The 27,911-nt window shown below is 38.7% G+C and overlaps 1 protein-coding gene across 3 annotated transcripts in view; it reads left to right on the top strand.

Moving 5' to 3' along the window:
- Window positions 1–27,911, top strand: part of EPSTI1 (epithelial stromal interaction 1) — a 99,310-nt gene that overhangs the window by 60,213 nt on the left and 11,186 nt on the right. Inside the window, exons 8-10 of one of the 3 annotated variants that reach the window (XM_025924354.2) lie at window positions 910–942; window positions 3,437–3,520; window positions 25,741–25,814. In XM_025924354.2, coding sequence (XP_025780139.2) covers window positions 910–942; window positions 3,437–3,520; window positions 25,741–25,814 — 191 coding nt within the window. The remainder of the gene's footprint in view (window positions 1–909; window positions 943–3,436; window positions 3,521–25,740; window positions 25,815–27,911) is intronic. The other 2 variants (XM_086711537.1, XM_086711544.1) reach the window with 2 other exon arrangements.

The raw sequence follows: 27,911 nt of genomic DNA, 5'->3' as shown, positions 1-27,911 counted from the left end.
CCCAGGTCATCTCAGAATTCATATGTTGAAGTCCTAACCCTCACTACCTCAGAATGTGACCTTTCTAGGAGATTAGGTCTTTATAGAGGTAATCAACCTCTAATGAGGTCATTAGAAGGGGGCTGTAATCCAACAGGAAAGATGTCTTTATAAAAAGGGGAAATTTGGGATGGACACGCATAGAGGGAAGATGATGTGAAGACACAGGGAGAAGGTGGCCATCTACATGCCAAGGAGAGAGGCTAGACCCTTTCCTCACAGCCCTCAGCAGGAACCAACAGCACAGATACTTTGATTTTGGACTCCAAGCCTCTAGAACTGCGAGACGATAAATTTCTGTTTTTTAAGCCTCCTGGACTGTGGTACTTCACGGCAACCCTTAACAAACTACTGCAATGCTATTTTTCCTTTGTTCACACACTGCCCCTCCCCCTGCTCAGTCTGTTTCCTATTCACTCTTGAAAACACAACTCAGTGTCACCCACTTTGAGGAGGTGTTCTTGATCCCATTTAATTAAATGTCCTTTTTAGCTTCTTCTGTCATAATACCCTTCACGCTGTGTTTCAATCCTCAGTCCTCGCATCAGCCTTCCACACTAGGCTATTAGTGACTTGCTGTCTGAGAGATCGTGTCTTATGACAGTGCCTACACATAGAGGCTTAAATGTTACTTGTTGACTGGACGTATTATAAGCATAGCTTTTGGGGTAAAGCAAGTAAAAACGTGTATTTTAATTGAATAACAAAAATTTAGTATTAGTATTATACTAATACTTAGTGATAGTGAATACAATGTTTTCAGTACAGTAATACTTCGTGTAGGTGAACACAATGACAGAAATTTCTGGGATTTAGAACTGAGAAAAATAGTGATCAAAGGTTTTTTTCCTCCCTGTTATTTTTGAACAGAAACTTCCTGTCCTGCCTGGGAATCCTACCTCGGTAAGCCTTAAGATAGCAAGTAACTTTGAACTCTTCATAGTTGATGTGCCATGTGACTGCCCTTTTAAATGACATTTTGTGTCTAATCCCTCCTTTTTTTCTTCTGAGTCAAAACCTAGCACCCATATTCTGATAAAAGACCAATTAAGTGGTTAAATTTTTTGTTTTTAATTTTTTCATTCATTTCGTTTATTCATTTTTGAGAGACAGAGGGCGAGCAGGGGAGGGTCAGAGAAAGAGGGAGACACAGAATCCGAAGCAGGCTCCAGGCTCCCAGCTGTCAGCACAGAGCCTGACACAGGGCTCGAACCCGCGAACTGTGAGATCATGACCTGAGCGGAAATCAGATGCTCAACTGACTGAGCCACCCAGGGGTCCCTAAGTGGTTAAGTTTAAAAGGAAGGTATGCAAATAGAATTTAGGTTCTCCCTTAAGGCATCACATCTGCTTTCACCACGTATTTTACTACTGCTTTTAATCTCTTGAGCAGAAGTTGTGTCCCCTGGTCCATTTTCCTCTTTGAGGTCGTATATGGAGTATTTGTGGCAAAGACTAGCTCTCTCTAGTGTAAAACGAAGAGGTCACTGGAGAACCACTCTCCGCTTTCAGTGTCTTATCACAGTCCTCCTGTGCTTAGGACTTAGATGAGAGAAAATCCGAGGATATGTTTGTCTGTCCCATGAAGCAGGGTTTGAATATGTGAGGACTTTCTGAACACAGCTGGAGTTCCAACATTCCAGTTGGTAGTGCTGTAGATGATCCCGTTCCGAAAGCCTCCCCACTTTCTGGCAAGTGCCTATTATTTGATGGAATATGGGTTTTTACAGTGACATAAATGGGGGAATGAATTAAGAAGTGCTTGAGAAAAATTATAGTAAGGAAGAAGGCGGGAACCAGCCTTCATAAGCTTTATGGATTATTAGTGTGAAGAACTAGGCCTGAAATACGTGGTCTGCTGCCATGATGCCTGCTGGTAGTTTTATGACAACAGTGGAATTTCCTACGTATTAGCTTATCAGGCTGCCCGCAGAGGGTGGGCTACAAATCACTGTGAGCAGAGAAAGCATATGACAAATGAACAGACAAACTACTTGGAATCTCATAAATTCCAGAATGCATGGTCACTTTGCCAGTGTGTGAATCCCCGCCATGGTGGGTCAGTGGGGCTGAAGGACACCTTACTGCGTGTACTGGTCCTCCTAAGACCGCCCCTTGAGACTCTAATTCAGCCAGAAGTAATGACTCCTGTGTTCCTGAACAGCCTTTGTTTTTCTTCTCAGAAATAAAAATAAGCTTCAGGTACTGCTTAGGGAGGCACGGACTTGGAAAGAAATGCATCTCTGGAATTCTATGGTATCAGTCACCAGTTGACAAGCTATTTAATAGGGTACCATTAATGAGCAGTAGGCATGTCAGTGCTTCTAAAGTCACTGTCTCTATTGCTTATCTCTGATATTAACTGATCAGCTACTTGGAATATATATATATTATATATATATAATATATATATAATATATATGTGTATAATATATACATAATATATATATATATATATACATAATATAATATATACATAATATATAATATATAATATATATATATTATATAATATACACACAGACGCACACACAGACACACACATACACACACACACACACACACACACACACACACACAGAAGAATATAGCTTTGCTGGGCAAGGCCCACCTTCCAGAATCTACACGTGTGAGGCATTGTTTGAGTTCTCTGTATGTTGGATGCAACAGCATTTTAGCTGAGCAGCAAAGCAGTACGAAGGGCTGAAGGAAGGACATTCCAGGCAAGGATGAGGAACAGTGGATTTGGGGCTTCAGCGTCAGATAAACAGGAGTTTTAGATCCATCTTCGCCTCATGATCTTGTCAAGTTATTTCACGTATCCAAGTCCATTTCCTTATTCACCACATGAGGATAATATCTACTTCATAGAATTTAAAGGTTAAATAAAATAATAGAAATAAAATGCCTGGCAGTTTAATGCATTGACACTGCCGTAAGTGATGTAAAGTCTCCTCTTCCTTGGTTAGCTTATTCTGAGTCCAGTTGGATCTCTGTGCTCTCTCCTTACCAGAGTCTAGTTAGAATTGTTGCCAGTTAGCTGGAATATCCTTGAAAAACATATTTAACTTTCCTCTGTTTCAATCCTTATCACTAGAAGAATAAACCATGTTGATTATCTCTGAGGGGACATTTTTTTTAAGCTTAATTAAACAAACATTTAGATCATCCTTTAAAATGTGCTGGATGATTATGCTTATACTAGCCTTCTTTTTATATATCCCCAGGGACATCTTCAGACGATATGCATAAATCACTCAGTAAGCAAGTGTGTATGGAGAGCTTAGTGTATGCTTAGTACAGAGGTTGAGTTATTAGAACCAGTCCCATGGTAGGGAGACTAGTAAATTGTGGTGGTGATGTTTTTTCCTATGGTTTTTTTCCTATACATTCACAGGCCAGAAGCTGGGCTTACAAGGATTCTCTAAAGGAAGAAGAAAATAAGAAATTGCAAAAGATGAAGGAGGAACAACGTCAGAAGGTAGTCACAAGACCTTATTGGTCACTGCTAATTGTTTGCTTGTAGTACTAGATAATTTTTAAGGTTTTCTGAACAGAAATACTTACATATATGAAAATTGTGAAAAAAACCCATTAAATATAAAAGGTGAGATTTTGGTGTGTTTTAAGAGTATGGTGGGGTGTGGTCAAAACTTTGGGTCAAAACTCTCATGACACTTAGCCTCATGGGGTTTGCCATCTAGTATGTGTGCTGGAGGGAGCCCAGCAGTTTGCAGAGAAGATCTGATTTGCAAAATGTAATCACTGTCACTGCCATTTTTTCAAACCAAAGATGTATGAAATTACAAATCATGTCCAGAGAATAATGAATAATAGATATCCATACAAAGTTATGAAACTGGCTTAAATGTTCACCTAAAAATACACCTGTTATACAACAAAAGATACTCCACACATATATACGAATTTGTGAGGTATTCCAGATTATTTTGAGCAACAGAAATCAGGGAAATGAAGGCAGAGCTTCATAAGAAGAGCGCTTAAAGGGTAATTCTCGTTAGAATCTAAAACTTCTGGTATGTTGACTGAAAACATTCAATGTTGTGACTTGATGGTCATACCTGCCTTTCCTACATCTGCTCAGATGGGGCCAGTGGCTCCTCAGCAAGGGATCAGATGATGATCAGTGGTTAGCTCCAAGGTACCACCTCATTCCAGATCCTTTAAAGAAGCAAAATAGACTACTCAGCTAGTTGGACACCATTACCTTCCCCATCATTATTTTCCAATTTGCCATATTGGTGGCTGATAAATCCTGTCCTTTTGTCCAGAATCTCTCTCAAAGCCATTGCTTCATTTGTACAATTAACTTGACTTCTAACTCCCATTTGATTTCCTTGATTCAGTTCAAATTATTTTCCTTATGCCTTTGCTGCACAACATAATTTATTATAGCAATTGTGTGTAAAATCGTTTTATGAAATAGGCTGTATGTATCGTCACTGCTATAATTTGACCCTTCTAAGTGCTACCCTCCTTCCAACAGTGGTCCCTCCTTCCTTGTTTGTTGTTTCTGCCAGCATGCAGTCTAAATGACTGTGTCACTCAACTGCTTTGTGCATAGGAGGTAATAATTAAATTATTGAAGGAAATAATGTAAGTTGTGTATTTAGTTATTAAGTTACTATGTAAAAAAGGAAGAAACCAGAAAACGTTTTTATTCCTTGGTGTTTTTTTAATATCTTTGTTTTGACAAAGACCTCATAATGAAAGCACAATTAACTAATATTATAGTAACAGTCAGCAGTAATTAGCACATAGAAGCTAAGTCTGGTATATACTCGTGGTGTATTTTCAATAATGTCTGTCAAGGGATATGTAAATGTTAGTCTGTTTCTGTGACCTTTGAAGTCAATATCAAGTCCTGAGGTGTTTAGATACTGAGGAGAATGTTGTGAAGTCAGCGTAGGATATGATTTATATAAAAATAACTTCTAGTGAATTTTAAATAGTACTTTATAAAGTTTGGGGGCATATTTGGAACGTGAAAACCATTAAAAGTAGAACATTTCACAAAGAGAATGCTCAACAGATTAGAAAATCAGATCTGGGATTTAATTTTCAGGTTGAGCAGTTATTTTAAACAGTGAGAATTAAGCTTTTTATTTCTTAATCTTGTTTTTCTTCTAGAGTTAGACAAATATTGATACATACATATTTTCTGGTTATTGACTGAGCGTATGTTTCTTTTGCATAAATTATTTCCCTTTACTTACTGTAGCTTTCAGTAAAATGAATAACGTTGACATACACATAATTCCATCATTAGAGTTTTCAGTATCAGTAAAATATATGAGGGTATTTACCTTATTTTTATTTCTCTTCTTTTTTCCACTCTATTATTTACATGTCCACAGAAGGGCATTTCTTGATTGGTAGAGTCTCATTCCGTATCACTTCAATGATTTAGCTTAAAAAAATAAGGATCATGTTTATGGTAAGAAGATACAGGAAAAAAAAAACATGTATAACATCACATCTATTCATGTGTGTGTTCTTTTCATTCATTCAACAAATATTTAGTGAATTCCCGCTATGAAGTGAGTCATCAGCAAATAATCTAGGTTAGGTTGAGATGATAGCACATTTATTTTGTTCTGTGTCTCTTTCATATTCTTTCATTACTCTGGGAACAGTAGGTTCTTCCTTAAGGTTACCCTTTCAGTATTTTACATTTGATTCAGTTTCTTCTAGAAATTTTTTTATAATTCCCCTTTCCCCCTATACACTCAATATGTTCTTCTCTTTTCACTACTTTGTGTGTGTGTGTGTGTGTGTGTGTGTGTATGTGAACAGTTACACTTACTCTTGCCTTTCTAAAATAACCCCTTCCTTGATTCTGCTATCCTCAGAGATACTATCTTTTCTGTTTCTACCAGAAAAAAAAAAAGACAAAGACAAAGGTATGTTCCACATATTTATTAGCCATTTTGCCCTTTGTTCCTTATGTTCTGGTTTATATTTAGCAATGATCATACTGAAACTGCTCTCCAAAGGTAAATCCCTTCTGACCATTCAATTCAGTGGTCTTTTGCAATCCCTGTCTCTCTCTCTAACTCTGTAACAGTATTTAATACCACTTTAAAGCTTTCCTTTTCTGGTTTTTTTTTCACTCTATTACTCTGGTGGATCTACCTCAGAGTAATCTATCCCAGTATTCAGCCAGCCAGCCAATCAACAAACATGTATTGAGCTCCTATTATATTTGGAGTCTTTTGTAAGGTGCTAGAGCAGGATAGACCAGAACCCTAACCTCCCAAAGTTTACTTTTTAATGGAGGAGATAGACAATTAAAAGGAGACAGAGAAATAAAACACTATATTTTTAAATTTATAGTGATCAATCACTTTGTAGTAATTAATGCTGTGAAGGGATAAATTGTGTGTTGTGATAACTTCAGGGTGATGTATTGAATGCTATCGATTGCCTGCCTTTCTCTTAAAACACTGATTTTTTTTTTCCTCAGTATACATTTTACTTGGCATGGGCCATGTTTCAGAGAAGGCAGGCACTTCCCGGTTCCAAGGATCCAATCCCAAAGGGTCTAACTGCTCCTGGGAGTTCCATTCTCCTCAACGTGATTCGTTCAGTTATGGACATAGGAAATAGTTCCAACCAATGAGGCTTACAGGAAACCTGTCATTTAGTTCAGATTTTTATCAATATGAAATGGACTAGTCTTCCTTTTCGGTGATTTTCAGCTTTATTTCTTTTTCTGTCTTTTTATTTTGTCCGATTCTACTATTTTCTCTGCTAGCTTTTTTGTTAGAATTTGGCGATATCTTTTTCTATCACTTAATTTGAACCTCTCTGTGTCATTTGGTTTAAATTATATTTCTAGTGATAAAAAGTGGCTGATTTTCTTTTTACCCAGTATCATAGTCTCTTTTAATTTAGTATATTCTCATTTATTGTGATTACTAGTGCTTTTGCACATATTCTTGGTACATAATTTACTTTGTAGCTATATTTTCTTGTTTTCTGTTCTTTATTTTTTTTTTTTTTGACTCTTTGAATTTCCTCTGTTCCATTTATTTACCTTTCCTCTTTTCTCTCCTCTCCTCCTTCCTTTCCCCTGGCTCCCTTCCCCAGTAGTAAGAAATTTCAGTGTTTTTATTAATTTTTTACTTTCTATAATTTATTTATTTTTTATAATTTACATCCAAGTTAGTTAGCACATGGTGCAACAATGATTTCAGGAGTAGATTCCTTAAGCCCATTACCCATTTAGCCCACTCCCCCCCCCACACAACCCCTCCAGCAACCCTCTGTTTGTTCTCTAAGAGTCTCTTATCTTTTGTCTTCCTCCCTGTTTTTATATTATTTTTGCTTCCCTTCCCTTATGTTCATCTGTTTTGTATCTTAAAGTCCTCATATGAGTGAAGTCATATGATATTTGTCCTTTTCTGACTAATTTCTCTTAGCATAATACCTTCTAGTTCCATCCACGTAGTTGCAAATGGCAAGATTTCATTCTTTTGGATTGCCAAGTAATACTACACACACACACACACACACACACACACACACACACATAGACATACCACATCTTCTTTATCCATTCATACATTGATGGATATTTGGGCTCTTTCCATACCTTGGCTATTGTTGATATTTCTGCTATAAACATTGGGGTGTATGTGCCCCTTCGAAACAGCATACCTGTATCCCTTGGATAAATACCTTGTAGTGCAATTGCTGGGTCATAGGGTGGTTCTATTTTTAATTTTTTGAGGAAACTCCATACTGTTTTCCAGAGTGGCTGCACCAGCTTGCATTGCCACCAGCAGTGCAAAAGAGATCCTCTTTTTCCGCATCCTCCCCAACATCTGTTGTTGCCTGACTTGTTAATGTTAGCCGTTCTGACAGGTGTTAGGTGGTATCTCATTGTGGTTTTGATTTGTATTTCCCTGATGATGAGTGATGTGGAGCATTTTTTTCATGTATCGGTTGGCCATCTGGATGTCTTCTTTGGAGAAGTGTCTATTCATGTCTTTTGCCCATTTCTTCCCTGGATTGTTTGTTTTTTGGGTGTTGAGTTTCATAACTTCTCTATAGATTTTGGATACTAACCCTTTATCTGATATGTCCTTTGCAAATATCTTCTCCCATTCTGTCAGTTGCCTTTTAGTTTTGCTGATTGCTTCCTTGGCTTTGTGGAAGCTTTTTATTTTGATGAGGTCCCAGTAGTTCATTTTTGTTTTGGTTCCCCTTACCTCTGGAGACATATTGAATAAGAAGTTGCTGCAGCCAGGGTCAAAGAGGTTTTTGCCTGGTTTCTCCTCGAGGATTTTGATGGATTCCTGTCTTACATTTAGGTCTTTCATCCATTTTGAGTTTATTTTTGTGTATGGTGTAAGAAAGTGGCCCAGGTTCATTCTTCTATGTCTCTGTCCAGTTTTCCCAGCACCACTTGCTGAAGAGACTGTCTTTATTCCATTGGATATTCTTTCGTGCTTTGTCAAAGATAAGTTGGCCATACGTTTGTGGGTCCATTTCTGGGTTCTCTATTCTGTTCCATTGATCTGAGTGTCTGTTTTTGTGCCAGTACAATACTGTCTTGATGATTACAGCTTTGTAATACAGCTTGAAGTCCGGGATTGTGATGCCTCCAGCTTTGGTTTCTTTTTAAAGATTGCTTTGGCTCTTCAGAGTCTTTTCTGGTTCCGTACAAATTTTAGGATTGTTTGTTCTAGCTCTGTGAAGAATGTGGTGTTATTTTGATAGGGATTGCATTGAATATGTAGATTGCTTTGGGTAGTATTGGCATTTTAACAATATTTGTTCTTCCTATCCAGGAGCATGGAATCTTTTTCCTTTTGTGTGTGTGTGTGTGTGTGTGTGTGTGTGTGTGTGTGTGTGTGTGTGTCTTCTTCAATTTCTTTCATAAGCTTTCTATAGTTTTTAGTGTGTAGATTTTTCACTTATTTGGTTAGATTTATTCCTAGATATTTTGTGGGTTTTGGTGCAATTGTAAATGGGATCAATTCCTTGGTTTCTCTTTCTGTTGCTGCATTAATGGTGTATAGAAATGCAACAGATTTTTGTGCATTGATTTTATATCCTGAAACTTTGCTGAATTAATGGATCAGTTCTAGCAGTTTTTTGGTGACATCTTTTGGGTTTTTCATATTGAGTATCATGTCATCTGCGAAGAGTGAAAGTTTGACCTCCTCCTGGCCTATTTGGATGCCTTTTATTTCTTTGTGCTGTCTGATTGCTGAGGCTAAGGCTTCCAATACTATGTTGAGTAACAGTGGTGAGAGTGGGCATCCCTGTCTTGTTCCTGACCTTATGGAACTGAGACCTTAAGCTCTTAGTTTTTCCCCATTGAGGATGGTATTAGCAGTGGGTCTTCCATATTTGGCTTTCATGATCTCGAGGTATGGTCCTTCTATCCCTACTTTCTTGAGGATTTGTATCAAGAAAGATGCTGTACTTTGTCAAATGCTTTCTCTGCATCTATTGAGAGGATCATGTGGTTCTTGTCCTTTCTTTTATTGATGTGATGAATCACAGTAATTGTTTTGCGGATATTGAACCAGCCCTGCATCCCAGGCATAAATTCCACTTGGTCATGGTGAATAATTTTTTTAATGTATTGTTGAATGCAGTTGGCTAGTATCTTGTTGAGGGTTTTTGCATCCATGTTCATCAGGAAAATTAGTCTATAGTTCTCCTTTTTAGTGAGGTCTTTGTCTGGTTTTCGAATCAAGGTAATGCTGGCTTCATAGAAAGAGTTTGGAAGTTTTCCTTTCATTTCTAATTTTTGGAACAGCTTCAAGAGAATAGGTATTAACTCTTCTTTAAATGTTTGGTAGAATTCCCCTGGAAAGCCATCTGGCCCTGGACTCTTGTTTTTTGGCAGATTTTTGATTACTAATTTGATTTCCTTACTGGTTATGGGTCTGTTCAAATTTTCTATTTCTTCCTGTTTCAGTTTTGGTAGTGTATATGTTTCTAGGAATTTGTCTGTTTCTTCCAGATTGTCCATTTTATTGGCATATAATTGCTCATAATATTCTCTTGTTATTGTTTGTATTTCTGCTGTGTTGGCTGTGATCTCTCCTCTTTAAATCTTGCTTTTTATTTATTAGGGTCCTTTCCTTTTTCTTTCTGATCAAACTGGCCAGGGGTTTATCAATTTGGTTAATTCTTTGAAAGAACCAGCTCCTGGTTTCATTGATATGGTCTATCTTTTTTTTTTTTTTTTGGTTTTGGTAGCATTGATTTCTGCTCTAATCTTTATTATTTCCTGTCTTCTGCTGATTTTGGGTTTTATTTGCTATTCTTTTTCCACCTTTTTAAGGTGTAAGGTTAGTTGTGTATCTGTGACCTTTCTTCCTTCTGTAGCAAGGCCTGGATTGCTGTAAACTTCCCTCTTATAACTGCCCCAGAGGTTTTGGGCTGTGGTGTTATCATTTTAATTGGGTCTATGTACTTTTTAATTTCTTCTTTAACTTCTTGGTTAGACCATTCATTTCTTAGTAGGTTGGTCTTTAGTTGCCAAGTATTTGTTACCTTTCCACACTTTTTCTTGTGGTTGATTTTGAGTTTCATAGCATTGTGGTCTGAAAATATGCATGGTATGATCTCAATCTTTTTGTACTTGTTGAGGGCTGCTTTGTGTCCCAGTATGTGATCTATTCTGGAGAATGTTCCAAGGGCACTGGAGAAGAATGTGCTGCTTCCACTGCTTTAGGAAGAAGAGTTCTGAATATATCTGTTAAGTCCATCTGGCCCAGTGTGTCATTGAAAGCCATTGTTTCCTTGTTGATTTTCTGTTTAGATGATCTGTCCATTGTTGTAAGTGGGGTGTTGAAGTCCCCTACTATGATGGTATTATTATCAATGAGTTTCTTTATGTTTGTGATTAATTATATATTTGGGTGCTTTCACATTTGGAGCATAAATGTTTACAATTGTTAGGTCTTCTTGTAGGATAGACCCCTTAATTATGATATAATGCCCTTCTTCATCTCTTGTTACAGTCTTTATTTTAAAGTCCAGATTGTCTGATATAAGTCTGGCTAGTCTGGCTTTCTTTTGGTGACCATTAGCATGATAGATGGTTCTCCATCCCCTTACTTTCAATCTGAAGGTGTCTTTAGGTCTAAAGTGGGTCTCTTGTAAACAGCACATAGATGGATCTTGTTTCCTTATCCATTCTGTTACCCTGTGTCTTTTGATTGGAATATTTAGTCCATTGACATTTAGAGTGAGTACTGAAAGATATGAATTTATTGCCATTATGTTGCCTGTAGAGTTGGAGTTTCTGGTGGTGGTCTCTGGTCCTTTCTAGTCTTTGTTTCTAGTCTTTGTTTTTTGTTTGTCTGGGAAACTTTTAATCTCCCCCTCTATTTTGAATGATAGTCTTGCTGGGTAAAGAATTCTTGGCTGCGTATGTTTCTGATTCAGCACATTGAGTATATCCTGCCACTCCTTTCTGGCCTGCCAGGTTTCTGTGGATAGGCCTGCTCTGAACCCGATATGTGTCTTCCCTTGTAGGTTAAAGACTGTTTTTTCCCTTGCTGCTCTCATGATTCTTTCCTTGACTGAGTATTTTGTGAATTCGGCAGTGATATGCTTTGTTGATGTTTGGTTTTTGTTGGATCTAATGGGAGTCCTCTGTGCTTCCTGGATTTTGATGTCTGTGTCTTTCCCCAGGTTAGGAAAGTTTTCCTCTATGATTTTCCCTCATAACCCTTCTACCCCTTTTTCTCTCTCTTCATTTTCTGGGGCTCCTATGATTCTGATGTTGTTCCTTTTTAACGTCACTGATTTCTCTAATTCTGAAATCTTGCTGTTTTGCCTTAGTCTCCCTCTTTTTTCTGCTTTATTGTTCTCCATGAGTTTGTCCTCTCTATCACTGATTCGCTGTTCTGACCTATCCATCCTTGCCACTGCAGCATCCACGGAGATTGCAGCTCAGTTATAGCATGTTTTATTTCATCCTGATTAGCTTTTACTTCTTTTATCTCCACAGAAAGGGATTCTAATCTGTTTTCAACCCCAGCTAGTATTCTTATTATTGTGATTCTAAATTCTGGTTCAGACATCTTGCTTGTATCTGTGTTGATTAAGTCCTTGGCTGTCATTGCTTCTTCCTATTCTTTTTTTGGGTGAATTCCTTCACTTTGTCATTTTGAAGGAAGAAAAGGAATTAATAAGGTAAAAAAATTTAAAATTAAAAAATTAAAAACAACACAAAATAAATCAAATAAAGGATGCTTGATCTTAAGTGTGTTATGGTCTGGTTGTTGAAAGGAGCTTGATAGATTACAGAATAAAGGGAAAGATAAGAAAAGAAAAAAAAGGAAAGTGTTTGAAAATTTGAAAAAATGAATACAGTGTAATAGAATAAAATGAAATTGTGGCAGTATAAAAGTAGAATTTGAAATATTTACAAAAAAGGAAAACATTTAGTGGAAAAAAAATTAAAGAAAAATATTTTTAGTAGAAATGGGAATAAAAAATAAATTTTTTCTCTTTCTGTATTCAAGTATAAGAAAAGAAAAGAAAAAAAAATTGAATAGACGGACCAGCAAACAAACTGAAGTACAATTGAAATTACATCAATTTCCCCTAGAAGTCAAACTATGAAGCACTTTGTAGTCCATAAACTAAGCAGGGTGGAGAGACTTGTGTTGTTCCTGAAGAGCAAGGTTGGCCAAGTTGGGCAGGGCTTAGTGTAATGGCTCCATTCTCCACTAGGTGGTGCTGCTCAGCTTACTGGGGTGGATTGTTGTGGCGCCTGTAAGATGTGTATGCGCATGTGTGGGACAGGGAAAAATGGCATCACCCAGCTACCCAGTCTCTAGTATTAGAACTCTTTGCTCTCCCCAACCAGCAATCATGCTCTTTTGTCTCTGGCTTCCATCCACTCCCCGCTTCTACACTGTCTGTGACCAATCTGTTAGGCTGCCAGGCGGCACTTCCCTCCTAAGTTTTATCTCAGCTGCGGCTGAGTTTCCCAACCCCTCACCTCTGAGGGACTGTGGCTTTGACCTGCTCAGTCCCTCTATGGGAGGGTCTCACTAAGCAATAGCCGAGTACCAGCCAACCCCCAGGAACATTTGGGAGACCGCGCTGCTGATGTCCAGAGACTGTGGCTGGGTGCTAGCCCACTCAAGAAAAAGTTCCATGATCATGTAGCAGCGGCGTTTCGGGGGTTATGGAAAATCTCAACACACATCTGGTGCCAGGTTTCCCCCTTAATGTCCTTGTTCCATCTCCAGGTAATGTGGCTGTTCTCTGGGGTTCACTGGGACCTTTGCCTGTGGGGATGCTGAATAGCCTCTACCAGATACCCTCCCAGCAGGGCAACTGCCTCTGCCCGTGTTGCCTGAGGACCCCTCGGACCTGGCTCTCTGCTCCTGGAGATTTGCCCTTCCCACCAGAGCACCACCAGTATCGAGCTGCAGAGTTTCAGAGTCTGCACTCCCTGTTTATAGAGTCTTAATGGGATTTAAACTCTCTCCTTTCTCCTTTCTCCCTTTTTTTTCCCAGTCCCTTGTGTATTCTTTCTTTTCTCTCTAGCTGCTTTTGGGTGAGGGGTGGGGGGTGGCGAGGGGGGTGCTTTCCATGCTCTCCCCTCTCTCTGTCCTCTCTCTGCAAGCAAAAACAGGTCCCTGCCCTCTGCAGCTGTCTCCCTTGGTTCACCTCTCCATGCTTCTGGTACCTGTAGAGTTCTGTGGTTCAGGTTGTGCGGATTGTTGTGTTTATCCTCAAATCAGTTTTCTAGGTGTGCAGGATGGTTTAGTGTTGATCTGGCTGTATTTCAGGGATGAGAGACGCAAAAAAAACCTTCCATGCTGTTCTGCTATCTTGGCCCCTCCACCTCAGTGTTTTTATTTTTAATCTTGTATGACCTTTGACCCATTTAATTTCAAAATATATATCTCACTTTAGGGAAATTTCTCTTATGTTTATTCTACTGTATCATCTCTGTTCTTTATTATTGGGATGTGTATCAAATGGATTTTGGAAATCTGTTCTTTATATCTCTTAATTGTTTTCCTGATACTTTCTGTCCGTTTGGCCTTTTTCATTGTGTTCTGGGAGAAATCTTTGATTAGATCATCCAGCTCACTAATTTATTTCATAAGTTTCCATTCTGCTTATTTGGCACATGTATTGAATTTGTTTCTTTACCAAGATTGCTGATTTGTTCATGACCATGTTATGTTTTAACAGTGCCGTATTCTTTCTAGTCTCTTCATTGAGGGTAATTACACCAACATTAAAGTTTTCGATTTACTATTTTAGCTGCACTCTTTTCCTTTCCATTTTAAGTTTCATCTCCTGTGGTTTTCTTTCTTAAATGTACGATTCTTGGTTATCTTCTTTCTTTGGGCGTGCTGTCAAGTGGGGTATGTGGGAGCTCGGCTTCTGGGAGGAGTAGCCTCTTTTCCTCCTATAGTCAGTAGGCGTCAGGGACATCGTCCCATTTCTCTGAGCCCGGACACCCCTCCTCTATTCCCTGGTTAGCCAGTGGGCCATGTCCGTGCTGTCTCCTGTGTAGTGCAAGTGTGGGAGGAGAAAGGGCCCAGTTCCCAGCTGCTCTCACTGCACTTCTCCAACTCATCCTCTTAATGACCACCTCAGTATTCCCTCCTGGAGCTCTTTCAGAAGCACAGCTAACTCAGTCCAGTTTATCCTACACACTTGTTTCCCTGTGTAAGTTATCCTGCCTCCTTCCTACCATTCAGGAACTTAAACTTCTGATAGGCCAGTTGCACGTACCTATTTTGCATGTTTGTTGACTTCTATGTAGCCATTTGGAAAGTAAAAACAAGCCAAAAAGTAAGAAAACGCTGAAATAATTGGGTGGCAGAGAAAATTATTGTAGAATATATCAAAAAATTATGAGAGCATTTTATGGGGCGTGCTTGCAAAGTTGTGTTTTGAGATGTTGTACTCAGAAAGGAAAAATCATAACTTTTAAATCCAATCAGTACTAAAAAAGAAATGAATTAAGCACCCAATCTAAGAATTTAGAACAAGAACAATAAACGACACTGAAGGACGTAATTAAGATAAGAAACATAAATTCATAACAACTTCAAGAAACAGCTGTTATAAAAATCCAACAGTTTGTTTTTTGATAAGGTCACAAAATGAACAAATCTATGGCAAGTCCAATCAAGAAGAGATGAGTAAAAATGCAAATACGCAACATTAGAAATGAGGAGCCAGGACCGTACATTTGGAAAAGATTAAGCTTATATTACTAGAGATAATGCTATGCTAATAATTTGAATATGTGGATTAAGTAAAAGATTTTATAGGAACATATAAAACTCTAAAATGACTCAGAGTTAAAATACATAAAGACAATTGCAAATGCATGTGATTTGTAAAGTTTTATGAGAATTACTCTCCCTCAACAAGCTAAACTTGGAAAATTTTACAGGCAAGTTCATTGGAATTTTCAAGGAACAGGTTTTTTTTCCTATGCTTTACAAATGGTTTTTGAGCAAGGAAAGAGATTAATGTAGAATTAATATTGAACTTGAATCTCTATATGTCACAGCCTGATAAAGGGAGCACAAACATGGAAACTTGTAGAAATTAACATTTGAAAGCAAACTTTAGTTAATGATATTTTTTTCTCTTAGATAATTTACCAAGGCAAAGTAAGGTTTATTCTAAGAACATAAAGATGACTAGCTATATGTTATAACTTTTTATATCTTTTCCCTCCGGTAGGTTAGGTTATGAAAGAAAATCTATTGGATTTTAGCAACAACAACAAAAAAAAGCGTTGATAAATTTTAATCTTTACTACTAATTAACAACAAAAAAACAATTATCATGAACTAGATATTTAAAAGATTGTGTTAACATACGTATAGTTTTCCAAACCAATAACCAACATTAATTCAATGGTGAAATATTAGAGCACTAAACAGTATCAGGATATCTGCAACACCTACTACCAACCAGTATTGTTCTGGAAATTCTAACCTAGTGCTTCATGGGTTAAAGTTATTTGATGGAAAAAAAATTTTTTTAAAGCTGAAAACTCTTAACATAGCGTGGAACAAAGTTTGGGAATTGTTTTAGCTAACTTGATAAGGCAAAAATACAAAACGGACCTTTTCTAATTATTGGAAATAAGTTCTTATTTTTGGGTGAGAGCAATTTGCCTGTACAGCCTAAGAGAGTCTACTGAAAAATGATTAGAACAAATGAAATCAAAGAATTGGTTATAAAATAGAGGAATCAACAACTTTCTCAAATAGCAGCAAACATTAATTAGAAAATATAATAGAATAAAAAGTCCTTATCAAAAAGCAACTATGTAAAGAAATTACTCCATTCCCTCCCTTCCAAAAAAAAAGTGAATAAGCCAAGAAAAAACCCCAGGACTTTCCTACGATCATGTCAGTTTGAATAATATAGAGATGGGTGATGGTTCCGAGTGGTAAAATTCAATATTGTCATAACTATAGTTCTGTTCAAGTTAATTTGTGAGGTTCGTGCAACTCCAATAAAATTTTCAGGGGAATGAGGTGGTTTGAAAAGACTGTTTCTACATTTCAACCGTGAGAATAATCACAAGACTAAACAAGAAGCTTTACAGAATATGGATAATAATTTGTGTGTGTGCTGGGGCAAGGAGAGCTTAAGGTATTAGCTGTTTAAAAATATCTGAAACTCCCTTGTACTGCTGTGCATAAGAGGTGAACTGAAGGGCTCTTTGACAATATCAAATTATAGTTTCCTAAATGTGAAAGTATTAGGTATAAAAGGTGTAAGTTTGTTGTGTGGAAATAATCAGAGGTCAGAGATGAACACAAGGTGTACATACAGTGTTGTTTATTTTCAAAATGATATTACTGGAAAGTTTGAAACCATTTGTTCAAGAGGTAAGAGAGGATTTGAGGATTTTGACGTTCGGAATACCACGGCGCAACTGCTGTGGTTTGTTTTTTTTTTAATTTTTTTAAATAAAAAAATTTTTTTTTCAATATATGAAATTTATTGTCAAATTGGTTTCCATACAACACCCAGTGCTCATCCCAAAAGGTGCCCTCCTCAATACCCATCACCCACCCTCCCCTCCCTCCCACCCCCCATCAACCCTCAGTTTGTTCTCAGTTTTTTGGTTTTTTTTTTTTTTAATTTTTTTTAACGTTTATTTATTTTTGAGACGGAGAGAGACAGAGCATGAACGGGGGAGGGTCAGAGAGAGGGAGACACAGAACCTGAAACAGGCTCCAGGCTCTGAGCTGTCAGCACAGAGCCCGACGCGGGCTCGAACTCACAGACCGTGAGATCATGACCTGAGCCGAAGTCGGCCGCTTAACCGACTGAGCCACCCAGACGCCCCTGTTCTCAGTTTTTAAGAGTCTCTTATGCTTTGGCTCTCTCCCACTCTAACCTCTTTTTTTTTTTCCTTTCCCTCCCGCAACTGCTGTGTTTTAATGACATGGGAACATGATCACCCATATAAAAATGAAACAAATAAGTTTTATTAAAAGTAGACTCTGGGTGAATTTTGAAGGCTGCCTCTTCTTCTTGTACTTTGTGCAGATTATTTCATCCCCCTAAGCTTTATTATGTACGAGAGTTATTTGCCCCGTGATACTGTTTCTAAGGTCAGCGGAGAGAAAGCTTGTAGAAAGTTTATCTTAATGCCTGGCACGTGATAAGCACGTGATAATGCGACCTGGGGTGCTGATAGGAAGTTATAATCTGTGTGTATAAATCAAGAGATGAAGGAAATACACTGACGTGTTATCAGTAGAGAGATTTTATGAGTGATTATTATGTCTGGCTTTATCGCTTCTGTACTTTCTACGCTTTCTACAACGAACAAGTAACTTTTATGAGAAATATTTTTTTAAAAGAAGAAAGTTGACAGGCAATATTTCTGGGCTGAGAGAGAGCTGTGTGATTCAATGATTATTAGTAGCTGGAAGTCCATATGTCTTTAGATTAAAATGCTAGCACTAACAATAATTAGTAAAAGGGGAATGCACGTTATTGCTATTTTTTGACTCCCCTACTTTACCCATTAATATTTACTTCCTCTGGTTTGGTTATCTCCTCTTAATTTCTTGAAGTAGTTTCCACTTTGTTCCCCAGTGAAGGCCATCTTTGCCCTTCTGGGCAAAGGTATTCCCGTGGGGGGCCCCAAAAGCAGGTGTTCTCTGAACTGCCCCCTCCCCCTGGAGCTCTCTCTCTTCTATTAAAAAACGTTCAAAGGAAGGGGTTCTTTAACATTCATGACATCACCTCTCCTGCTTCCACTGTCCTCTTCCTCTTGAGTTGAGAGAACATCCTCTCCTGGGAAAAGTTTGTCCTGGCCAGGCGATGGCACTTCAATGTTTACATAAAGCGGTCAAGCTGAACCATGTCAGAACGCGCCTCACTGGGATTCAGACATGATTTCAAAATGACCCTATCTTCGTCTTCAGTTACTGCACGAGAGCCTTCCTCTGGAGTATCCCTGCCCTTCTGGCCTCATCAGGTTTCTCCAGCGTCCAACTTGCACACACCTAGCTGTTGTGTGGTTGACCCTTTGGTTCAATGGACCACAGAGAAGTGATTTCTACAACCTCTGGCAGGAAGTGGTGAGCCCTCTACTTATTGCTGTTAGCTTGGGCCCCGGCACTGATCCTTAGAGCTCCCCAGCCCCGTAGCCCATCCTCTGGCGAGAGCAACCCCCCCCCCCCCCCCCCGCCCAACACACACCCAGGAAGCGTGAGCAAAGGGAGAGGCATGGATGGCTGTGTTGTCTGAATTTCCTCCCACCACTTTGGCCAATGTTCACAGCAGATTCTGCTGTTAGCATCTCCAAAATGGTATTTTATTTATCCTATTTCTTTAGTGCCCTCTTAACATGGAGCTCTGTTAACGTAGGGAGTCGTGGGAAGCGTGGGGAGACGTGGTCTCTTTCCTCTGGGAGTCTTCACGACATGCTTGCATTGTTGAGCCACACCCAGCACCATTTACTCCTTGTTTCTCGGCATCCCTTCCTTTGTAGCCCCACGCCCTATTGCTTGAACTGGTGTTCAGCACTACGTTTCTTTGGGCTGTGTCTCATTGTTGCTTCTGGGTCTGTCTCCCTCACTGCACTTTGGCTTCCTTCGGGGTGGAGCTGTGTCTGTTTGCATCTGTACCTTCAGCATGAATCTGGGTGTCTGGAAAATGCTCGCTGCTTAGCAAATCGGTGTGGAGCGGGACAGGACTTGACAGTGTCTCAGATGCCGTGTGTCACATTCCTCCTGCTTAAAGCATTTTGATTTCCTTAACGTCCAAAGCTCAGCCCTTGGAACAAGAACCACTTATTTGTATCTGTCCAACTAGATATTGCACTTCTGTATGAGAAGCCAGTAAATGAACCAAGGATGTGTTTATAAGGCATGCAGATGCATCTGCAGTGGCTGTCAATTCAGCAGAACAAATGAATCAGTCGAAATTATCCTTCGTGGTACCAAAGGAGAACCAGCCTCTTCCTAGTAAATACGCTTTGCTAGATATAGAATAATAACCCTGAGTGCGGTGACGCCAGAGCCTCCCCGCTGCCATCTGGAGCAATGTTCTTGCATGGTGATGCCTCATCAGCTCTGCCCTGGTTTCCCGCCTGCTCTGGGTTTTCTCCTCTCCCTGGCCTTGCTCTGTCATAGGATGATGCACGTACTCTCTTCCCGTCCTCTTTTCTTCCTGCCTGGCAGTTCTTGGCTTCATAATGTAGTGTTTTTCCTTTTTTGCACCTTCATGTATTAAAAACTGTATGAATTGATGAGGATTCTTTTTAAAGTTCGTTTGTTTATTTTTAGGGAGAGAGCTGTGGGAAGGGCAGAGAGAGAGAGAGAGAGAGAGAGAAGAGAGAGAATGCCAAGGAGTGCACAGCCCGATGTGGGGCTCGAACCCACAAACCACGAGATCATGACCTGAGCCAAAGTTGGACTCAACTGACCGAACTGCTCAGGTGGCCCTCATTATGATTTTTAAATAGAGGAAAACCTACAGAACCGGAAATGGTCTCCCACACAGATAAACCTCTGTGGTTGGTATGAGAAAGTAATATATGCACATGGATTAAAAGTCAGAAAGCAAAAATTATATACGATGTTAAAGCTTCCTACCCTGCCCATGCACTCCACGCTTCTCTCCCCAGCGATAATCACAGTTAACATTTTGGTGTATGTTTTTTTTTTTAATAAAATTGTTTTAAATATGATACACATCTATAGATAAAAGTTGAAATGATATATGTATATCTTTTCTATTTACGCGGAACAGTCCCAAGAAAAGTGCTCTGAACCTACCTTTTTTTCTATTTATTTTATTTATTTGTCCCATAAAAAATTTTGAGTACTTGACACACAATGTTACATTAGTTTTAGGTGCACAACTTAGTAAATTGATAAGTTTATAATGTTGTACGTTATACATTACAAGTGTGGCTACCCTCTGTCCCAGTACATCACTATTAAAATATCATTGACTGGGGGCGCCTGGGTGTCTCAGTTGGTTAAGCGTCCGACTTCGGCTCAGGTCATGATCTCACGGCGTGTGAGTTCAAGTCCCGCGTCGGGCTCTGTGCTGACAACTCGGAGCCCGGAGCCTGCTTTGGATTCTGTGTCTCCCTCTCTCTCTGCCCCTCCCCTGCTCATGCTCTGTCTCTCTCTGTCTCTCAATAATAAATAAACATTAAAAAATTTTAAAAAAATATCATTGACTGTATTTTTATGTTGTACTTTTTATTCCCATGACTTGTTCATACCATAATCGGGAGCCTTCACCCATTTTGCCCAACCCCAAACCCCTCCGCTCTGGCAGCCATCAGTTTGTTCTCTGAACCTTTTATTACTTAATGTATCTTAGAGATCCCTCCATAGGTACCTCTCCTTCTCTCCCATCTACCTTATTCTTTGTATCTCCTGCATAGTATTACATTATGTAGATGGTTTAACTTTCTGGTCCAGTTCCTTATTAATGGGCAGAGACTTTCTCTTGAACTTTTACTGTTTCAGTAATACAACTGTGACTATCCCTGTACGTATATCTTTGAACAGTTCTGCAAAGGATGTGCATGTTTTCCATGTTGATTGTTGTTGCTAAATTGTCCTTCAAAAACTAAATTGGTTTTCACTAATTTAGATGTACCACCAAAGTGCTTGAGTGTGCTTGATTCCCTGTCAATCTTTTCTAGTTTTTGCCAGTATGATAGAAAAGTTTTCTCTCCTTGTTCCGATATTTCTTGGATTGTGTGTGAAGATGAGGACCATTTTGAATTTATAAGCAATCTGTACTTTATTTGTGAATATTCTCTTCCCATCCTTTGGTTCTTTTTCTGTTTGGTTGTTTTTTTGTTTTTGTTTTTGTTTTTTCTCATTAGTTTAGATGAAGTCTTATCAACCTCCTCAGACCTTTCTTGAGCCTTGATCTAAAATTGTAACTGAGTCTCACCTCAGTGTGTTTAATCCTCTGCATAGGATTACAACTGTATATATTTCCCACTTGTTTGTGGGTTTCTCTTTTTCTAGAGTAGAAACTCTTAATCATGGATCTCATCTGTCTTGTTCATTATTGTATCCCATCACATAGATCCACACCTGGCTCATGATAAGCATTCAGGTGTTGTTGAGTGAATGAAAGAATAATTGAATTAGCCTATATGGGTTATAAAAATTTTTTGTTTTCTAATTTTGTTTATGGAATTTTTCCCAGTGGCAGCTTTGAAGTGTTTATGCAACCACATTTATCAATAATTTTCCTTGATGATTTCAGAAACTTCCTTGTTCCACATTTATAAATAAATTTACCTCTGCCTCCTTTAAAGACTCCTGTGGCTCCATCTTCTAAGTTCAAGTGTTAGACCTCTATAAAATTTATTTTGATATTTTAAAAATCTAGTTTTAATTTTTCTCACAACAGTTGGCTAGTTCCTTGTCATTCGTTGAATTGGCTCTCCTGCATGCATTTAGCATACAACTTTATGGTAAACTACATTTCCACGGGTTTCTGGCCTCAGTCAGATTGTTTTAATTGCCGCAGTTTCATGATATGTTTTCATATTTGGCGAAGCTGATCTCTCTCCTTTCTTTTCTGTTTTTCATGGTATGATTGCCTATTAGCTTTTTTCCAGATGAATTTCAGAATCATTTTGCCAAGGCTGAAAAAATATTTTAAAGCAATGCATAATAGTATTCACATATACTCAGAATATATGCCTTGTATAGTTTTTGTCTCATGTTTCAAGCTGATGAGAATTTAATTTGTTCAGAATTCATGCTATTAAACTTAGGATGGGCTGGATATCAGAAGTTGCTTGTTGGAGAAATGCATGTGAGAAGAGTTGGCATCCTTTGGCAAGAGGGATTTTGATTTAGGCTGGATATGCTCTGTTAGAACTTTTTTTTTTTTTTTTTTTTTTTTTAAATTTTTTTTTTTTTTCAACGTTTATTTATTTTTGGGACAGAGAGAGACAGAGCATGAACGGGGGAGGGGCAGAGAGAGAGGGAGACACAGAATCGGAAACAGGCTCCAGGCTCTGAGCCATCAGCCCAGAGCCCGATGCGGGGCTTGAACTCACGGACCGCGAGATCGTGACCTGGCTGAAGTCGGACGCTTAACCGACTGCGCCACCCAGGCGCCCCGCTCTGTTAGAACTTTTGAGTGTCAGTGGGTGCTATATTTCTGGATGTGGCGTTTATACTTGAGTGTGATGAACTACTGACGAGTTATCCTTAATCTTAACTGCCTGTTTTGGATGCAACTTGCAAGAGACACTAGATACAAAAAAAGCCTAAACTTTAGTCTTTCTTTTGCTACTAATGAGCCATTTAGTTCTTGATAAGTTAAACGGAGTTTCTGATCTTGTTCCCTCATCTGTTCAAGGAGCATAATCTGCACTCAATTCATTCACTCATCAGATAATACCTTACTTTTCTGCCTACCTTTGGGAATTACTGTAAGGAACAAATAACAGAATTCTGGTAACATTTTTGTTTGAAAATGTTAAGTCCTGGTTAAGCATTGTTCCTTGAAAAAATTTTCATTTGCTTACCTCCAGTCCCCCCTCCCCAAATCCCATCGAAAAGATGATAAAGGAAAAAAAAAAATTAAAGCCATAAGCCAGGAAGAGCAAAAAAAAAAAAAAAAAAACAACAGGCCAGCAATTGCCGCAAAGAAAAGAAATCGGCAGAATTTCGGGAGCTGAAAAGTAGAGCAGAAAAAGCCAAAACTCATTTGCAAGATGTAGTGAGGTGCCAGTTGAAGCAGTCCCAGTGCCATTCTGGAATTGGAGGCACCTGGTGCATCCAGAGCTGGGGTTGAAAAGATGATGATGAATTGAAAGTCTAAATGAGGACCTGTAGGACCCCAGGAGCCCCTCCCTTGCCACAACGAATGTTGGAAAACGTGGTAAAGATGAGGGCTGAGGAAGGTGATGTACTTGGGAGGGGAAGTTGGGACTGGGATGGGGGTAGTAATAGAGACATAAATCTTCTCCCATAGCAGGAAGTCAAAAGATAATATGTTTTTTAAAAGTTAAGACATAGAAAACTTTGCATGCTATTAAGAAGGAGGCAATTGAGAGGTGAAACGACACACAGGAATTGAAAGTGATTCTGTGGGAGGGGCGCCGGGGTGGCTCAGTTGGTTTAGCGTCTGACTCCGGCTCAGGTCACAGTCTCATGGTCTGTGGGTTTGAGCCCCACATTGGACTCTGTGCTGACAGCTCAGAGCCTGGAGCCTGCTTCGGATTCTGTGCGCCACCTCCCTCTGCCCCTCCTGCACTCACACTCTGCCTCACTCTGTCTCTCAAAAATAAATAAATGTTTAAAAAAAAAAAAAAAGAGAAAGAAAGAAAGTGATTCTGTGGTTGATGGGGAGGACAGGAGCTTCTTCTTCTTCTTTTTTTTTTTTTAAGTTTATTTATTTATTTTAAGAGAGACAGAGACAGGGTGTGTGGGGGAGTGGCAGAGACAGCAGGGGAGAGAGAGAATCCTAAGCAGGCTCTGGGCTGCCAGTGCAGCACCCAATGCGGGGCTTGAACTCAAGAACTGTGAGATCATGACCTGAGTCAAAATTAGTGGGTCGCTTATCTGACTGAGCCACCCATGTGCCCCCTTTTATTTTTGTATAAGCCTTGGTAGTATTAAATTTTTTTTTTCAACATTTTTTAAATTTATTTTTGGGACAGAGAGAGACAGAGCATGAACGGGGGAGGGGCAGAGAGAGAGGGAGACACAGAATCGGAAACAGGCTCCAGGCTCTGAGCCATCAGCCCAGAGCCCGACGCGGGGCCCGAACTCCCGGACCGCGAGATCGTGACCTGGCTGAAGTTGGACGCTTAACCGACTGCGCCACCCAGGCGCCCCTAAGCCTTGGTAGTATTAATAACTAGCACGTTGCTTGGTAGACTTTTAAAACTAGGTACATGTATTATAGTGACAAAAAATAAAATGAAATAAATGACTTCATGCCATTGTAGAAAAGTGAGTCTCTAGCACAAGGCTTGTAGAATAGTTAAGTGGACTTCATGCCATTGTAGAAAAGTGAGTCTGTAGCACAAATGCCTGTAGAATAGTTAAGTGAATATTATTCAGTTATTTAGAAAACCCTTTTTCCCTTGTTGATGGTGCTAGATAGGAATTAGAATTAAATAGTGTGCTTTATGGATTGACAAGTAATATATGTGGAATATCACAGTATATAAAACCAGTCTCTTTATTTTGAGGACTATAGCATGTCAGAAGGCCTCTGAATAAAGTTAACAAAAATACAAAATGTCAGTCTGGACTTTGGATTTACTTTATACTTTTAATTAAGGAAGTTTTAGGGTTAAAAATACATGTGTTGGTATGTTTTTATCAAGACGTGTCAATATTTTCTCTACCAGAAAATTCTCTGACTCCGGCATTAATTTATGACACGGTCCTGATAACTCTCTTCCCTTTGCCTTTTTCTGTTTTTGAGAAGAGGTTAAAAATCAGTCTGCCTCAAGGGAGGCAGTTCAGTACTGGAGAAATCCTGGCACCTAGTTCTTTGGTTTAATATCAGAAACAGAGTAACAAAGTTTGGAAGTTGCCTCTTCTAAGAGAATAATTGGAATGTCAGAAGCAGAGATCTAGTTGTAGTAACATGATCTCCTACCTGAAGCAAAGTACCCCTCCAGGGAGTCCTGAGTTCTGCTGGTATTAGAAGTAACGAGTCAATAATCGGTAAGTTGGTTATTTTCCAGGATGAAGGATGTTTTACCAATGGAATTGTACTACAAAATTGAGTCCAACATTTGTTTGCAAGTTACTATAAATTTTGGGGGAAAGAAATGCTAGAGAAATACCCGGAAATAGTACTGTGTGGCATTTCTTCAAGAACTAATTTGATTTTTCTTTGTAAGACACAGGTGAGTTTGACTCATATTGCCTATTGCCTTTTCCTCTGTGTATGTTGCACCTATTAGTCTAATATCTTGAGCATGCACACTGGCTTTTTAATCTTACGATTTTACACTCACAGAGCTATTGTTTGACTGAGGCACAATCATTTTTGCTACCTAGTTATATAAGAAAATTCACATGGAAATGGTACTTAAGTAAGAGTTTCAAAAATGAAATATTATACCAGCTAAGGTTAAATATGTAATTGATTTGGGTATCTTCTGTACAACCATGTTACTCGAAAGCCATATTTTAAAACTTTTATTGTTCTTAGAGTGAATTACTGGAATTTAACCGGCAGCAACAGGAGGAAGAGAGAACCAGAACCCACCAGGCTGAACACAAGAGGTATAAATGGCTAATAAAATTAGCATCTTTGGTTAAAACAATTACTTATAAAGTTTCTGCAGTTGTTTTAAGACATCACTATAGTTATATTGAATGTGTTTTAGAACCTGTATTACCTTTTTAATCTTTATATTATTGGGTATTATATGTATATGAGGATGCCCACTGTTACACGCGTGGGCGCGCGTGCGCACACACACACACACACACACACACACACACACAATGCAGTTTTTCTGGATAGGTGGCATAAATTCACACTAGAAAACAGAATCATGCTCTTAAGCTATTTATTTGGGTTATACTTAATTTGCCTCCCAGGGAACAAAGCATTTAATTTGAGATGATCCTTTACTGTTTGTAGACCATTTTAGAATAATTGAACTCATCCAGATGCTGAGATACTCATACGAAAGCTCAGACAAGAACTATCTTATATTGACTAACATATTGGGGAAAATAGCTTAAAATAGAACCACTAAGCAAATTTCAAGTACTCTCTGTCTTATTCCTAACACCCAGTAAAATATCATACTGATATTGGCCTGGTATACTGACTCACATTGGTATACTGATATGATAGATACCTGTCATATCTATCCTTATTCTAGGATTCTCCTGGGGGCACTTGGGTTATCCTAGTTTATTGCAGTGTGGTTGAAGATCTCAGAAGTATTTAATGTAGAGGCTCTCGAGATCTAAAGGAGCAAATTCTTTTTCTAAAACCGAGTGCTTTCACTTACAGGTTTAACCTTCCCACTGTTGCTAATGTGTGGTTTTAAATTGTGGTGCTTTCATTTTGTAATTGAGACTTTAAAAAGTGTTCACGGAAGCTCCCGATTCTGCTGAAGCTGTGAACTATGGATGGGTACTCATATTCTTTTGACTGGATTATTATTGTGCTTCCATAATCCAGTCAAAATAGTTTTAAAATGTCAAATGTGAATTTATATGTTTTTTTCCAATTAAAAGAAAACATCAAAACTCTGAGACACTGGTTAGGCTATTTTGTTAGGTAAGGGGTAACGGTTACTGCTACCTTTGTTTTTGTTTCTATTTTAATAAAGTAGGTTATAAACTAGCTTAGTCTCTTATTGGTTTTTCTCATTTTCTGTTTAAAATTCTTTCTATTAAAAAAACTAAATAGGGGCGCCTGGGTGGCTCAGTCGGTTAAGCATCCGACTTCGGCTCAGGTCATGATCTCACAGTTTGTGAGCTTGAGCCCTGTGTCGGGCTCTGTGCTGACAGCTCAGAGCCGGGAGCCTGCTTCGGGTTCTGGGTCTCCTCCTTTCTGTGCCCCTCCCATGCTCATGCTCTGTTTCTCTCTGTCTCTCAATAATAAATAAATAAACGTTAAAAAAATTTAAAACTAAATAGTGTATTTCTTTAACACCGGTTGTTAGTGGTAGCCAGTTATTTCTCTTTATTTCTCCCCCCCCCCCTTATTTCTCTTTATTTCTGAGGACTGATTGGATTGTAAAGCTTTAAACATCTTAAAGATAGTGTGATATGTCACATTAATAGGCCCTGTTGCTAAGAAATTCATCTTCAATGGGCCTCAGATAAAAATGCAAGTCATTTGATCAGAGGTGGAAAGGATTACTTTCTTGTTATAGGAAACTTGGCCCTCATTCTTTAAGTGTATTTCCATACTGCTGCATACCTAAATATTTGGGGGGGGGGAACTATTTATTTTCTATACTTTATTTTCTCTTTTTATGGATTCTAGTTAAATATAGATACAAATTTAATAGGATATCTCTCTGGGCAATAAACTCAGTAACCAGTTTTGAGATAACTGATCAAGGTTTTACACACATATTTTATGTTCTTAATCAGTTTTTGAAGACAGTGTGTGTTTGTATTGGGCTTTAGAGTTTATAGTGAGCTTTCCCATATTATATGAAAATACTCATTTGGTAGTCTTATAACGAATAAAATGCTGTGACCATTTCTGCTGAGGGCAGCAACACTAACTGTGTGTGTGTGTGTGTGTGTGTGTGTGTGTGTGTGTGTGTGTGTGTGTGACGTAAGTTAGATTTTCTCCAGGGACATAATTTTATTGGAGTCAAAAAGACAATGTGCTTTCTACTGTTT

The sequence above is a fragment of the Puma concolor genome, chromosome A1 (genome assembly GCF_028749965.1).
Source record: "Puma concolor isolate L17-30 chromosome A1, mPumCon1.1.hap2, whole genome shotgun sequence".
Classification (NCBI taxonomy): Eukaryota; Metazoa; Chordata; class Mammalia; order Carnivora; family Felidae; genus Puma; species Puma concolor.
The sequence above is the reverse complement of the archived record's forward strand: the minus strand, read 5'-3'. Positions and strand labels throughout refer to the sequence as shown.